Raw genomic sequence first — 13,728 nt, forward strand, 5'->3', positions numbered from 1 at the left:
TCTGGGTGGGATGAAAATTCTGTATTTAGTGAACTTTTCCCTCTTCTGTCCACAAGCTACCCAGCCTTCCTCAGTCCTCTTCAACTTCCATTCCTAATCCTTTTTTAATACTCCAAACACCATTTCTCAGGCTGTAACTTAGCTTATAGCCCTTCAGTCCAAAAGCAACACATCCCCACTGTGCACCAGGCTCTGGGCTGATGGGGAGTGGATGGTGGGGAATACACAGGTGAGAGAGACATGACCCCGCCCTCTAGGACTCACAGTTGATTGGAGAAAGCAGACAGGTCAGTTATCATCTCAGTGTAGAAAGGAAGCCCCATTTGACTGGAGAACCAGACCAGGGCTTGGGAAGAAGGTGGCTTATGTAGTGGGCACTTGAAGGGATTTAGGAACACACCTCTCTGAGAAGGTGAAAGGCGCTCAGATGGAGGAAACGCAGAAGCAAAATCATAGTTGGGCATGTGTAGACAAGAACCGTGGATGCAGAGCATGGGGGATAACCCACAAAGGCGGGTGGGACATTGTTCTTGGGGGTTCTTCAATGTCAGGTGGGAAGATGGATCTGAATCCAGTGGGCAACAGGGAGCCATTGAAGGTTTATGAGCTGTGGAGTAACAGACTCTGAGCTGTGCTTGAGAAAGATTCATAGGGCTGTGAGGCAGATGCCCTAGGTAAAGGGGAGGCAGGAGGACCAGTTAAAAAGTTGTTCTCTTTGGGGAGAGGATCACTGATGGGCTGTAGGTGGGCAGTGGCAGTGGGCTGGAAGAAGCTGAATCTCTTGTGTGGTGATGGGTCTCTCTTAACTGCCCCCTCCGTCTGATGTTGGTTTGCTTTCTTCACATCTCCTTTTGTCTTCTGTTTTCCCCCAGTTTATGCAAAGAAGGAAATTCACACACAACAACAAGCAGTTCCCCACTTCCTGTCTCCTCCAGCCTGGTTCTCTCTTGGCCCGGGCTCTCCTTCGCTGCGTCTCAGGATCCTGGACCCCTTTGTAGGGTCTTCTTGGCTGAAGGCTCTCTCTTTGCTCCATCCCTATCTTCAGATGCCCACTCTTGGGAATCAGAAAACTATGTCCAAGCAGGTGGTTTGCCAGCAAATCATGGGAGCAGCACTGCTTTACTCCTAGGAGTTGCCCATCACCAAGGAGCCTGCAGAAGTTGCCCATCACCAAGGAGCCTAGCTGGACATCAAGCCCTCCCTAAGGGAGCTCACCCGAAGGAGGCCTAAAGGCCCACACTGATGTCACAGCTGGAGACCTGTTGAGGGTTGGAACATTCTCCCAGCTCAGAGAGGATCCATGAGCCCTCTCTGCATCACACAGCTAGTAGGTACAGAAGGTGGATAGCTTAGGGTTTTGCTTGTTTTGAGTTCCCCAGACACGGCACTTGGAGAAGCGAGAGCTGGCATCTAGTGTGGGGCCCTGTGCTAGGTTTCCTGATTTGCAGGGGAGACTAGTCCACCCAGAGAACTCAGGGGTTTCCTCAGGGTGAGGGGGAAGATGTAAATTCTGGACCCCGTTTTCCTTGCACCTCCAGGGCTATGGTAGCTCATTGTCCCTGTACGGTCCATGGTGCCCTCCTGGGGCCAGAGTCCCAGGGGATTCCCAGGCCCCTTAGGGGACAGACTCGCGGGGCTTCGGGGACCTCATAGGCAAAGTTTGTGACAGCCTTCCCCAGGGGGCGGGGCTCCAAGCATCTGGGCTCGACCTGGGCCCCCGAAGACCCCCCCGAGTCCTAGCCCTGTCTGACTCGGGACGTGCCATGGGACAACTGATGGCCAAGTTGATGAGCATCTTCTGGGAACGGGGTAAGAGGCACATAAGTCATCCAAGTGACCACTTTGACCCAGCTCCCACCTGCTATCCGCCCCCTTTCCTCCCCCTCAACCTGTGGGGTGGTCTGGGAAGATGCGATGGGGCACGCTCAAAGAATCCTGCGTGGGGGCTCCCTGCCTGCTCCGAAGTCTCCTCTGCCCCCTCCCGCCCACTCCTCGTCGGTCGCTCGCTTCGGTGCATCTTTGGGCGCCCCGCCCGGCGAGCCTCCTTCCTCGGGCTAAACGCGGTCGCCGGTTTCCTACGGTCGTGACTTCACGCTCAGCTCTTTCTTCAAACCCCTTCTCTTAACAAGAAGCCCTGGGTTCCCCGGACCTTTTGCACAACCATTTTTCTGGAAATGTGGAGAGGGGACAGTGGGGTTCAGCTCTCATTTCCGCTGTTCCGAGGTGGCTCAGGGGTCCCGTCCCGGTGGGAAAGAAATCTGTCCTGTTGGTTTCTTGTGGGGGGAGGGGGCTCGGGAGCAGAAGTAGTACCGTGAGCCGAGGTCCCCCAGCCTGCTGGGAACACATGTCTCCTTCCTTGGAGGCTGGTGGGACACACAATCCCTTGGTCATCGGGTTTGGCCCTGACCCTGCCCTTCCCCCGGATGCTTCCAGAGCACAAGGTTATCGTCGTGGGACTGGACAATGCAGGGAAGACCACCATTCTCTACCAGTTGTAAGAGACTCTCAGATTCTGAGGGGGCTGGGCCTTCCTACTAGACTGACAGGCATTTGGACCAATCACCGGAGCCCTTTCCTGGGTCTCTGGTAGCCGGGAGAACAGATAGGCGGAACGCTAGTGTGACCTTCCTGGTACAGGGGCCCCTCGGTTCAGTGGTTTCTCCATCAGGTATTCGAATCCTGCTCGGTATGAGCAACCCCACTACTCCCCGCCATCTACCCGCGGTCCCTGCCAAAGCCGGTTGTGAGCTTAAAGCTGTCCAAACCTGACCGATGATCGCCTTCTTCGCTCCCCCTAGCGTCAGGTCTCTGCAAACTCCGGCATCCCAGCCTTGTGTCTTCATTTTTCCTCCCCCTTTCAGTCCCTTTTCAGACTGGAGAAGGAAATGGCAACCCACTCCAGTATTCTTGCCTGGAAAATCCCATGGACGGAGGAGCCTGGTAGCTACAGTTCATGGGGTCGCAAAGAGTCGGACACGACTGAACGACTTCACTCACTCACTTTCAGACCCAAAAGGGAGGGCCGGCTTTGGGTCTGGTTGGACTGTATAGGTCCTGGTCTAGCAGAGCCTGGCACGTGTGCATTTCCCGATATTCACTCTCTGGATGGCATCTCTCCTGTTTGGAACTTCCTGAGTATTTACTTAGGAAAATTCTCCCTGAAAAAGTATAATTTTTCCTGAAGAAAAGAGAAATTCAAACAACATGAGCATATATATATAGTAAAGTTCCCTCTCACCCCTAACTCCCAGTTTTATGTCCCAGGTTTTCCAGAGGTATTTCCTACATATAAAAACATGTGTTTGTTTTTTTTTTTTCCTAACTCACTTTCAACAAAGCCCCTCTCTAAAGGCCCTCACTTATGTCTGTCTCCTTTTTTCAATCCCTTGCTACTTGAACTGTGGTCCACACACTGGCAGCATTGACATCAGCTGAAAGTGTTAGAAATGCAAAATGTTGGGCCCCAGTCTAGACCCTCTGGATCAGAATCTGCCGTTTAGCAAGACTGAGCTGCATATTAAAGTTGGGGGAGACTGTTCTAATGAGTCTCCCCTTTCTGGGGTCCAAGTCAAGCAGGACTTGATCTCCCTCCTGTCTGCATTCCCTCATCCCCAGCAGAAGCTCTGTCAACCTGGGCTGAGATGCTCTGAGTTTGATTCAGCCTGACTTAACAGTGGACTGGGCTGAATGGTTGGTGCCCTCTCCTACCTCCCTAGCCTGACAAATGAGGTGGTCCATACACGTCCCACCATGGGTAGTAACGTGGAGGAGATTGTTCTGCAAAAGACCCACTTCCTCATGTGGGACATAGGAGGACAGGAGTCTCTGAGCTCCACCTGGAACACATACTACTCCAACACTGAGGTAGGAGGCTGCCTGGGCTGGAGGAGCTGTGTGATATTAGCCAGTCACTTAACCTCTCTGAGCCTTGATTCCCCTATTGTGAGATGGAAACTGTAATAACGACCTCTCTGGGACTGCCCTAGCGGTCCAGTGTTTAAGACTCTGTGCTTCTATTGCAGGGGGTATGGGTTTGATCCCTGGTTGGGGAACTAAGAGCCCACATGCCGTGCAACTTGACCAAAGAATTTTTTTTTAAATGATCTCATGAGTTGTGAAAATTAAACGATTAAACAAGAGCTAATTCAGATGTGTTGAATACTTAATGCAGCACAATGCCTGTTAAAATTTTTGAATACTTCCTGGCAGCTTTGTCTGCTTGCTGGCAGCTTTCTGTTTGATGCATCGGATGGGGTAAGCTCTTTGTCTCTGGGGGCCTTACTTTCTCACTCTGGCAGCAGCAGAATCCAGTGGTTTCATTCCTGGAGTGAGAGCTGATTTCAAGCTCCAGTGCTACCACTCTTAGGCTGTATGGCTGAGGGCAAGATCGCCACATCACCTCACCGACCTTCAGTCTCCTAGTTCGTAAAAGGGGATAGTAACAGTTCCAGTTCCGCAAGGTTGTGGCGAGACCCAAGTGGAGTCACAACGCCCAGGACTTGGCATAACCTCTGGCACACAATCAGAAGTTGTGCTCTGTCCACCCTGGGTCTGGATAAAAAGGGAATTCAAATGGGACTAGGGCAGTGAGGTCTTGAGACTGGACAGTTTGTTTTCTGTGGGGCTCACATCAAGGCAGAGTAAAGTGGGAAGAGACACATTCATGGGATGAATGAATGTGTGTGTCATCACTCACAACTTCCCTCTGCTGGCCAGTTCATCATCCTTGTGATTGACAGCACAGACCGGGACCGGCTGCTGACCACTCGAGAGGAGCTGTATAAGATGCTGGCCCATGAGGTAAGCTCCCTGCAGTTGGGAGAGGACCCAGGGCACTAGCTACTAGCTGTGTGACCTCAGTCTAGTCACACAGCTTCTTGAGCATCATTACTGATGTCCCAGTCTCTGAGCACCTCTATCCTAGCAGCTTGGGCAGGGCAAGATTATTCCAGATGAAGGGCAATAAGGCCTTCAGCACAACTGATCACAGAATTCAGAGTTGCAAGTGCCAGTCCTGACCTCACTTGTCACTCACTGTGGTGGGACCCCACACGAGTTACTGCGCTTCTCTAATTCTCAATTTCCCCAAGTACAATGTAAGTGGGACAGGTCATCAATTCCCTCCTCCTGGGATCGTTGTAAGGACTCTATGAGCTGGTTGCGGGCCCTCCATGAACTGTTGGTATCGTTTCATGTGGTTGTTACTGTTGGGCAGGGCCTCCATCCTTGCCCACCTGGGCATGGGGCTGTCTTGCTGGGAAAGCAGGAGAGCTTGAGAGGGCTCATGGGGCAGTGGGAAGGGAGGCTGGGTCCTGGCAGGCTGACTGGGGCTGGGTTCCTCTGTCCACAGGCTCTACGCGATGCGCCCATCCTCATCTTTGCCAATAAGCAGGACATGAAGGACTCCATGACCATCGTGGAGATCTCCAGTTCCTCACCCTAGTGCCATCAAAGACCACCCGTGGCACATACAGGGCTGCTGTGCCCTCACCGGGGAAGGGTTAGTGGCTGTCCTACCTGGACCTTCAGGGCCTGTCCCAACCAGCTGATCATCAGAAACTTCTCTCGTCTCTCTCCTGTCAGAATCTGACTCATAGCATCCCTTAGCATCTGGGTCAGGAGAGCTGAACACCTACCCACAGTTAAGATGCTGTTTGTAAGCAGTGAGCAAGACAGTGTCTCTGTTCTCCAGGGGCTTGTTCTACTGGGGAGAGAGGTGACGCGCCAAACACAAACATTTTCGGTACTGAGAAATGCTATGAAGAAAGTGAAATTTAATAACAAGGATGGGTTTGCTAGAGCTCTGGTGGTCAGGGGCCATGTCTACTAGGAGGTGACTTCAGAACTGAGACCTGAGTGAAGAGACAACCATGGGAAGACCTGGGGGGCAAGCTTTCCAGGCAGAAATCACTGACTCTGACCTTGAGTTTCCCTATCTGTAAAGAAAGCTGTTTCCTCCCAGTGTTTCTATAGAGAATAAATGATATCATTCAATTAACATTCACTGGGAACCTACAGCTGTTCCTCCATATCCATGGATTTCACATCCTCAGATTTAACTAACTGTAGATTGGAAATATTCAGAAAAAAAAAAAGCCAGAAAATTCCAGAAAGTGAAAATTGAATTTATCGTGTGCTAGCAATGATTTACACAGCATTTATATTATATTTACCACTTTTTACATATCATTTACAATATATTAGGTATTATAAGTAATCTAGAGTTGATTTAAAGTACTGATTTAAATCAGTGACTAGGTTATATGCAAATATATGCTACTTTATACAAGGGGCTTGAATGTCTGAGAATTTTGATGTCTGCAGGGGTCCTGGAACCCTGGAACTCCATGGATACAGAGAAACGACTGTACTTTGTGCCAGGTACTGTTCTAGGCACCTGAGAAAAAGTAGTGAACAAAACAGATAGAAATCCCTGCCCTCGCGGAGCTTACTTTCCAGGAGGGGAGAAAGAGACACTGAACAATAAAAATAAGAAAAATGTACAGTAAGTTAAAAAGTGATGTGTGAAGGGGAAACATCAATAGGAAAGGGAAGTTGGATGTGTGTTAGGGAGAATGTTGCAATTTTAGATAATGTGTCCAGGGAGGGGCTGCTGAGAAGAGAGCTGCTAATTAAACATCTGAGAATGTGAAGGAGCTAGGTCATGGTCACACAGAAAGGTTCTTGAATCAGGCCTGGAGAATCCCCTGTCCTCTTTCCTCTCAAGTGGAGTCACAGTGGGTTTGGGGCTTGGATGCCCAGTTGAAGAAGGGGAGACTTTAGGCAGGCCAGCCCAAGGAACCACGTATTTCTGGCCATGTCCTTCTAACTCCTGGGTCAGGAGGAGCCCCCTACCCCCGTCTCCAACCCATATTCAGTTCAATTCAATCAGCATTTCCTAGGTAACCCTCATGTGCCATGCACTGTGCCAAGTGATACAGACATGACCAAGACCCCATTCTTGCTTGGAGTTGCTCACAGTCTAATGAAAGAACTTGCTTATGGAGCCTCTTCGCAGGCCTTTGAAGCCACCCTGGCACTGACCTAATGATGGAGTGGGTGGAAAGGTGGCATTGGAGGCTTGCCCAAAGACATTGCTAAGGTGGGTTTCCAGGCCTCTTTGTCCAAGAAGCCCTCCCCAACTCCCAAACATCCAGAGGTCTCTGTACATCTCCTTTCTAAACGTTATCACAGTATGTAGTTATACAATTATTTTTTTGACCATTTGTTTAATATCTATCTCTTCTGCTAGACTGCAAGCCCTAGAGGGCATGTCTATTTTTTCACCAGTAACCCCTAGCATAATACCCATTGCACAGTTCATTTATGTTTGTTAACTGAATGCAAAACTGGATATAAATTTGGGCGTTCCAGCAGTCAGCTCTGGGCAGGGCTGGGGGTTGGGAAGGCCATCAGCCTCATGGGATATGCTGATCTTTGCCCTGTTCTTCCCTCTCCCAGGCTGCCTGCCGGGCTGCAGTGGAGGCAGTCTCAGGCCACTGCCAGTTGATGTCCCAGCCTGAGGCCAACCAGAAACTTGGAGGGTTTTGCATGGACTATGTGGGTAGAAAACCCAAGTGACTATTATTTTTCTATGACGCTGTAGTGACCAGGGGCATCTATGGATGGTGAGATTGCCACTGTCCACCCAACCCCCCTACTGAGGAGCTAGATGGAGCACCCTGAGTTGCTGCAGACAGGACAGCAGAAAAGCTGCCCTTCACTCCATGGAAGCAGGCACCTTCTTAGAGACACCAGGGGAGCTGTTGGATGTGTTGGGGGATCAGGAAGTGGAGCCCCCTCCCTCAGCCCTCAACCTCTCTGTAGGAAAAATGGAGGGCCGAGTAAGAGACCCCTGGAATTGTCCTTTATTTCCTAGACCTCTACCCCAACCCTTTAACCCCCACTCCAGCTTTCCGGCCCCTTAGCCATCTTTGTCCCATACGCTTCAGTCAAAGGAGATGCTAGAAAGGTGAAGGGGCTGGCTCAGGGGTTGCTCAGTCGTGTCCAACTCTTTGCGACCCCATGGACTGTAGCCTACCAGGCTCCTCCCTCCATGGGATTCTCCAGGAAAGAGTACTGGAGCGGATTGCCATTTCCCTCTCCAGGGGATCTTCCCGACCTGGGTCTCCCTCATTCCAGGCAGAGGCTTTAACTTCTGAACCACCAGGGAAGGGGGGCAGAGCCAAAGCCTGAGAGGGGAGAGGGTGGAGGACTGGACGTTCCAGCCAGAGACGGGTCCTCACACTGCAGGGGGTTCCACTCCTTCCCCACCTTCCCATTCCCTCTGAGACGCTGGGTCTGACCACAGCTTTTGAGCTTTAAGCTACCCCTTCACTCCCAGTATCCTTCCAGTGTGAATCCCACTCCTCCCAATACCCCAGATTCCTACAGCATTTGTTTATCTTGTCTTTTTGTAGTGATTTTTTTCCCACACCGTAGTAGGAATTTTATGAAGGTATAATAAATGCCATTGAAAACTGCTCATCTTTTATTTCTGCCTGCTCCTTTGGCTGCACCTCAAAACTGACTCTCTGGCAGGGGAAATCCATCTATGAAGTGGAAAGGGGCTGCCTTAGGGTCTATATGGGGACTGGCTCTTCGGTCCTGGGCTCTATAGCCCTCTGCCAGGTGACTAACACCGGGTTTGCCAGCACTCAGAGCTCTGGGCTCCGCCTGGGCCTAGGGGAAGGAGGGGAGTAGGGGACTTTAGGGGTTGGAAAAGCCCAGGAGTACTAAGAAAGTAGAGCTGGAAACAGGATGGAAACCAGGCTGCCTATCCTGTGCAGGGAGCAGTGCTATTACCCCCAGAAAACCTGGGATGGTCCTGAGGTCAGTGGGTCTGTTCTCTTAGAAAGTCAGGAGATGCACAACGCTGTAAGAGTCTGGACACAGATATAGTGGGCTCAGGATTTCTTAACCCGGTGGTTTCCATAAAGAGTGATGAGGGGAAGAACTCAGGAAGTCTAAATATCTCCATTCAGATGCCGTCTGCCTTCCATTAGGTTAGCTACAAAGAACACAATAGGTGAAAATTAATTATTCCCTTATTCCGTAGAAATTCATCCTAACTGGCAAGCGGTACCGGTACCACGGGGGTATAGCTCAGTGGTAGAGCATTTGACTGCAGATCAAGAGGTCCCCGGTTCAAATCCGGGTGCCCCCTCTAAGACCTAGGTTATTTTTTTCTTCCCCGGCTTCTTAGTTCTGCAGTGCTCCTACTGAAGTTCCCTTACAGGCTAAAGAGGAAGGGTCCTTCAACATTGCGGAGCTCTTTTGCCGGCGATCAGAGTGGAGCCCCAGGTCCTGCCAAACCACGCCCTCAGCCTCTTGGGGGCTGTACAAAGGCCGGCTCTCCTGATGGTAGGGTGGAGGCGTGAGCGCCCGCACGCAGGTCTACGTATACCGGGATCTCAGTCTGTTGGAAGACAGACTGAGTTTCTAAGGGCCGGGCTTGGGCTGGGACAGGAAGGACTGGAGGTGTTTGTGAGCGTGTAGGAGAGAGATGGGCGCCAAGGGAAACGCTAGGGGCGCTCTAGCAAGGCAGGAAAGGCGGACCCAGGCCCAAAGGAAGGTCCAGGAAGTGAGAAATCTTGGGGAAGTGAGGGACTTCCCCTCCCGCAGTCCCAAATTGCTTTTTCTTACATCATTATAATTCTTTAGTTCAGAGTTTCAGGAAACAAACTTTGCATTCAGATAAGTAGTGTCTCGAGATTTATAGTCTCTCTGTCTCTTGAAAATACTGGATTCCACTTCCGTTTGTACCCAGTCACAGCGCCTGCGCTGGAGTAGCACTAAGAAGTCATCCGCAGACGGATAACCAGCAGAGGGGGTATAGCTCAGTGGTAGAGCATTTGACTGCAGATCAAGAGGTCCCCGGTTCAAATCCGGGTGCCCCCTTGTGTATGTTTTTAAGGATCCAAATTCGGATTCTCCCGGTCACCACTTTTCTTACAACTTTCTACTTCTACTATTTTATGTTGACAATTACTTCACCACTGCTATTTTGGGCAAGATGAGGAACGGTGAGACAGCAAAACAAATTTAGAGCAGAGGTTCTCAAAATGTGTTACTGAGAACAGCACCACCAGCTGGGAACGTGTTAGAAATATGGATTCTCGGCCTCAGAACTATAGTACTTGGGGGGGGGTGCTCCCAGAAATCTGTGTTTTCTAAGCCTTCCAGGTGATTCTGATGTACACTCAAGTTCTAGAAGCTTACATTAAAAAAAAAAATTGACATGTCATTTGCTTCTAATTATTTCCAAGTTGCTGTTTCAACCTGAGTCCTTTATTAAGAGACCTTTTAAAACAGACCGTGCGCGGGGCATCCCGGACAGGGGACTGTTCAAAAAGATCAGTGCTGGAGTTGAAATTCCGTCCTGGGTCCTCTCACCTTGACCTTTCGGAAGGTAGGGGCAAGGAGATGTGAACCCGCCTGGCTGGAGTCGGAGACAGCGCTCAGCGCGGAGGCAGGTCTGGAAAATCGAGGAAAACCGCAAAACACGCGCGTTGCGTCTCGTCACGTGGCCACTAGAGGGCAGCAAGAAGCCGCAGCTGGAAGCAGCAGCCTTTTTGATTCTGAGAGTTGGCAAAACCGCAATTTAAATGAGACAAGAAGAACTTACAGACAGGCCTAGTCTTGTCCCATTGTAAGTGATTAGGGGATGTGGGGCTAAAGGAGGTCGGTTCTGGGACCCTGGGTCCTGAGGAAGAAGGAACTGGGATTCTGAAAGATTAGTCTTTAGGGCCCCGGCCTGTATATGTCAGGGTGTCGCCTTCACCCTCATTCTCCCTCCATCCAGCGCGGGATCTCCTTGCCTTCGCACGAAGTAGGTCGAGGAGGGAAGAGGCACCTCCGGGTTCTGACCTGATTCCCTGCCATCTATTAAATCTCCTAAATTGAGGGTATTTTTATTCTGTTCTGGTAGGGTAAAAAAAAAAAAAAAGTGATCTAGTCCCAGAGCCTGCTTATAAGGTGGTGGCAGTTGGGGTGAGACGTTTCCTTGCTCTCCTCTGAAGATTGACTGGGTCGGGCCCTGTGGAGGTCTGGGGTCCCCAAAGAGGAGGGTGACCTCAGTTACTTTCTGGTGATGGGAAGAAGTCCAGGTTATTTCAAAGTAGGGATGATCCAGGTCCCCTCCATCCCCCTGTCTGCGGGGTGGGATAAAGTGGAGAGAAGCCATAAGAGGGCGTGGAATCCAGGCCTCTGCTGCAAGGGGAGACTCCTGGGGTGGGGGTGGGCATCAGATCCCTGCACAACTCGTGGAATCGCCCAGAAAGTCGGGAAGCCTGGTGGAAATGGGTCGGGGGTGGATGCTAGGAGCCCAGGGTCTGAGGAAGGGGCGCCCGCTGTCCCTTCCTGGGATCTGGCCCTTCGAGCCTTCTCTCCACCGCTTTCCCCCAGGGAGTGGAGGAGGGGAAGGCAGGCAGGAGCTAAGGTGCGGTGTAGGGGTAGCTGATGCTCTTCGGGGGTTCTCCCAGCCCGAGGGTTACCCGCCCTGTCCCCCTCCTCCTCCCGCTACCCCCTCCTCCCGCCTGGGAAGCGGCCGCGGTAGCTCTCGGGGAGCGCTCGGGCAGGGCTGGGAGGGCTGGGGAAGACTCGGGGAGAGCTCCGGAGGCGCCGCGCCCCCCCCCCCCCGCCCCGCCCCCTCCCCGGTCCCCGCTCCGGGAGGCCGCTCGGCTCGCTCGCCGCCCGCTGGCGCTCCGCCGCTCTCACTGCTTGCCTGCCCCGCGCTCCGCTGCCGCTCGCCGCCCACCCCTCCGCCGGCCAACCCGGGGGACCACGCCGCCCGAGCCGGGCCGGGACAGCTGCGGGCCGGGGGCGGGTCCTGGCCTCCACCATGCGGGCCGAGCTCTGGCTCCTCGTGCTGGTGCTCAGGGAGGCTGCCCGAGCTCTGAGCCCCCAGCCCGGAGCAGGTAGGACTGGCCAGAGTTGATGGGGGTGGGTCAGGGTCGTGGGTCGAGGGGGCAGGTGGGCGGGCGTGGGCATGGACAGGTACCGGCAGGCTGACGATGTCAGAGGCGTCGGGGGTCGTGTCCGAGGGAGGCCAGGAGCGCTGTGGACGGTGGCAGGTGAACAGGGACCCCTACTTTCCTAAACACACAGGGTGTGTAAGTGAGGGTGGAAGGATCAGACACCGATGCCCGCATTTCTCCTTCCCTCCTGGAAGGACACTGGAGGGACCCCAGTAGGGGGAATCCATAAGGCATTGGGCTCTGGCCCCAAAGGGGACGGTGGGAGAGTCACAGGGACCCCTGGCCACACTGGGTGAGGCTGAATTCTGATGAGATGCGAAGTCTGGGATGTCTTGCTTCAGTTTTGTTTCCTTTTTCTCTCCGCTGCCCCCACTCCCAAGCTGACCCAGTCTGGGGGCTGAGTGGCAGTAGCCAGGAGGATGGAGGAGACCCACCATCTCTGCTCCAGCAAGGGCAGGGGGGAGCCTGACGCCCTCTCCTCTCTGTTTGGTACTTGAAGAGCAGCGCGGGGCCCAGAAAGAAGCAACTTGCTGCTTCCCCACCCCCAGCCTCTAGGGTCCTGCAGTCACTCTTGCTGTACTCCCCTGGTGGCCCTTGGCCTTTAGCTGTTCTGGCTCTAGATTAGGAGGGTGGGGTGTCCTACCTTCCCCACAGCAGTTCTCTGCAATCATTCTCCCACCTGGAAGTCCTTTCGGAGATCTACCTTGAGTCTCTCCTGTTATAAAGGAGAACCATTTTTCAGCAAGTAATTTTGCATTCTCTTCTTTCTTCCTTATGTATGCAGGCATTCTCTGGGGTTGGGGAGGTGGGTAATTGCAGTCAAGCCTCTTGACAGAGAGAAGTGGGAAGATAGAGTTCCGTGATGTCCCCCAGGGTGGGATGGAGCAGGTGGAGGGTTTGTCCAGGGGGATGCGGTAGTTGGGCTGCTGTGTCTCAGGGGTCTACGGGCATCAGGCACAGCATCAGTGATGGCATTCTTGACTTTAATGGTCCCTGAATATTGTTGAGACAGGCCTGGGTTTCTGTTGAGAAGGAGAGTGTGGGCAGAGGGCAGTGGAAACTGAGGTGGCAAGAGGCTGCTGATGCAAAACCACCAGTTTTCAGAGAGACCACACAGAGAGTGGCCAGAGACTTGACTTCTAGTTCCAACATCTTGCTTGCTGTGTGACCTTGAGCAAGTTACTTTCCTTCTCTGGGCCTGTTTCCTCCGTTATAAAGTGAGGCTGTGGGCAAAATCTTTGTGGGATTATAGAATTATGAAAGATCTTTTTTTCTTTTTTATGACTCTCTCTCCTTTTCAGATTTGTTATGATGTGTATGAGGTAATTGCAAAAAAAAAAAAAAAAAGTCAATATAAAAAGGAATGGGTTGGACAGGTCAATTTTTGAGGTCTTTTGCAAACCCATCCTGATGGGATCTTCTGAACTCTGGATATGACTGGGTTGATGAGGGATGGCGCTGAACCTGACTGAGATGGGAGATCCACGGAAAGGGGTGGGGAAGAGGGCATTGGAAGGAAACAAGGATGGGCAATGCAGGGGCCAGAGCCAGGCTGGGCTGAGGGCTGCCTCTTCAGAGGTGGTTAGAAGAGTAGATACCCTGGGGGGCCAAAAAGAGGGGGCAGGCAGAGATTCGAATCACATCTCTCAGTTGAGGACGCCCTGTCTCCTCAGCTTTGGCAGATTCAGCCAGGAGAAATGAACTTTCTCTGCAGCAGGCGAGACTGGTGATACTGAAGGAAGCCAGTGGG

General features: G+C 52.3%; 2 protein-coding genes and 2 non-coding genes across 4 annotated transcripts in view; all 4 read left to right on the forward strand.

Moving 5' to 3' along the window:
* Positions 1 to 1,665: 1,665 nt before the first annotated feature.
* Positions 1,666 to 7,647, forward strand: ARL5C (ARF like GTPase 5C). Its single transcript, XM_086357935.1, is given in 7 exon segments — positions 1,666 to 1,809; positions 2,434 to 2,494; positions 3,717 to 3,864; positions 4,717 to 4,800; positions 5,351 to 5,439; positions 5,441 to 5,500; positions 7,462 to 7,647. Coding segments are annotated over 7 exon segments (537 nt in total). The 5' UTR covers positions 1,666 to 1,763; the 3' UTR covers positions 7,511 to 7,647.
* Positions 7,648 to 9,094: 1,447 nt separating this feature from the next.
* On the forward strand, positions 9,095 to 9,166 carry TRNAC-GCA (transfer RNA cysteine (anticodon GCA)). Its single transcript has one exon. It is a non-coding gene; the product is annotated as a tRNA-Cys (tRNA).
* Positions 9,167 to 9,828: 662 nt separating this feature from the next.
* Positions 9,829 to 9,900, forward strand: TRNAC-GCA (transfer RNA cysteine (anticodon GCA)). The gene has a single exon. It is a non-coding gene; the product is annotated as a tRNA-Cys (tRNA).
* A 1,789-nt stretch (positions 9,901 to 11,689) lies between these two features.
* Positions 11,690 to 13,728, forward strand: part of PLXDC1 (plexin domain containing 1) — a 66,588-nt gene continuing 64,549 nt past the window's right edge. The window contains exon 1 of the mRNA XM_086357936.1: positions 11,690 to 11,918. Coding sequence (XP_086214062.1) covers positions 11,843 to 11,918 — 76 coding nt within the window. The 5' untranslated portion in view covers positions 11,690 to 11,842. The remainder of the gene's footprint in view (positions 11,919 to 13,728) is intronic.

Source organism: Bos grunniens, chromosome 19 (genome assembly GCF_055505025.1).
Source record: "Bos grunniens cultivar Pamir isolate PY7600 chromosome 19, Bosgru_T2T1.0, whole genome shotgun sequence".
Lineage (NCBI taxonomy): Eukaryota > Metazoa > Chordata > Mammalia > Artiodactyla > Bovidae > Bos > Bos grunniens.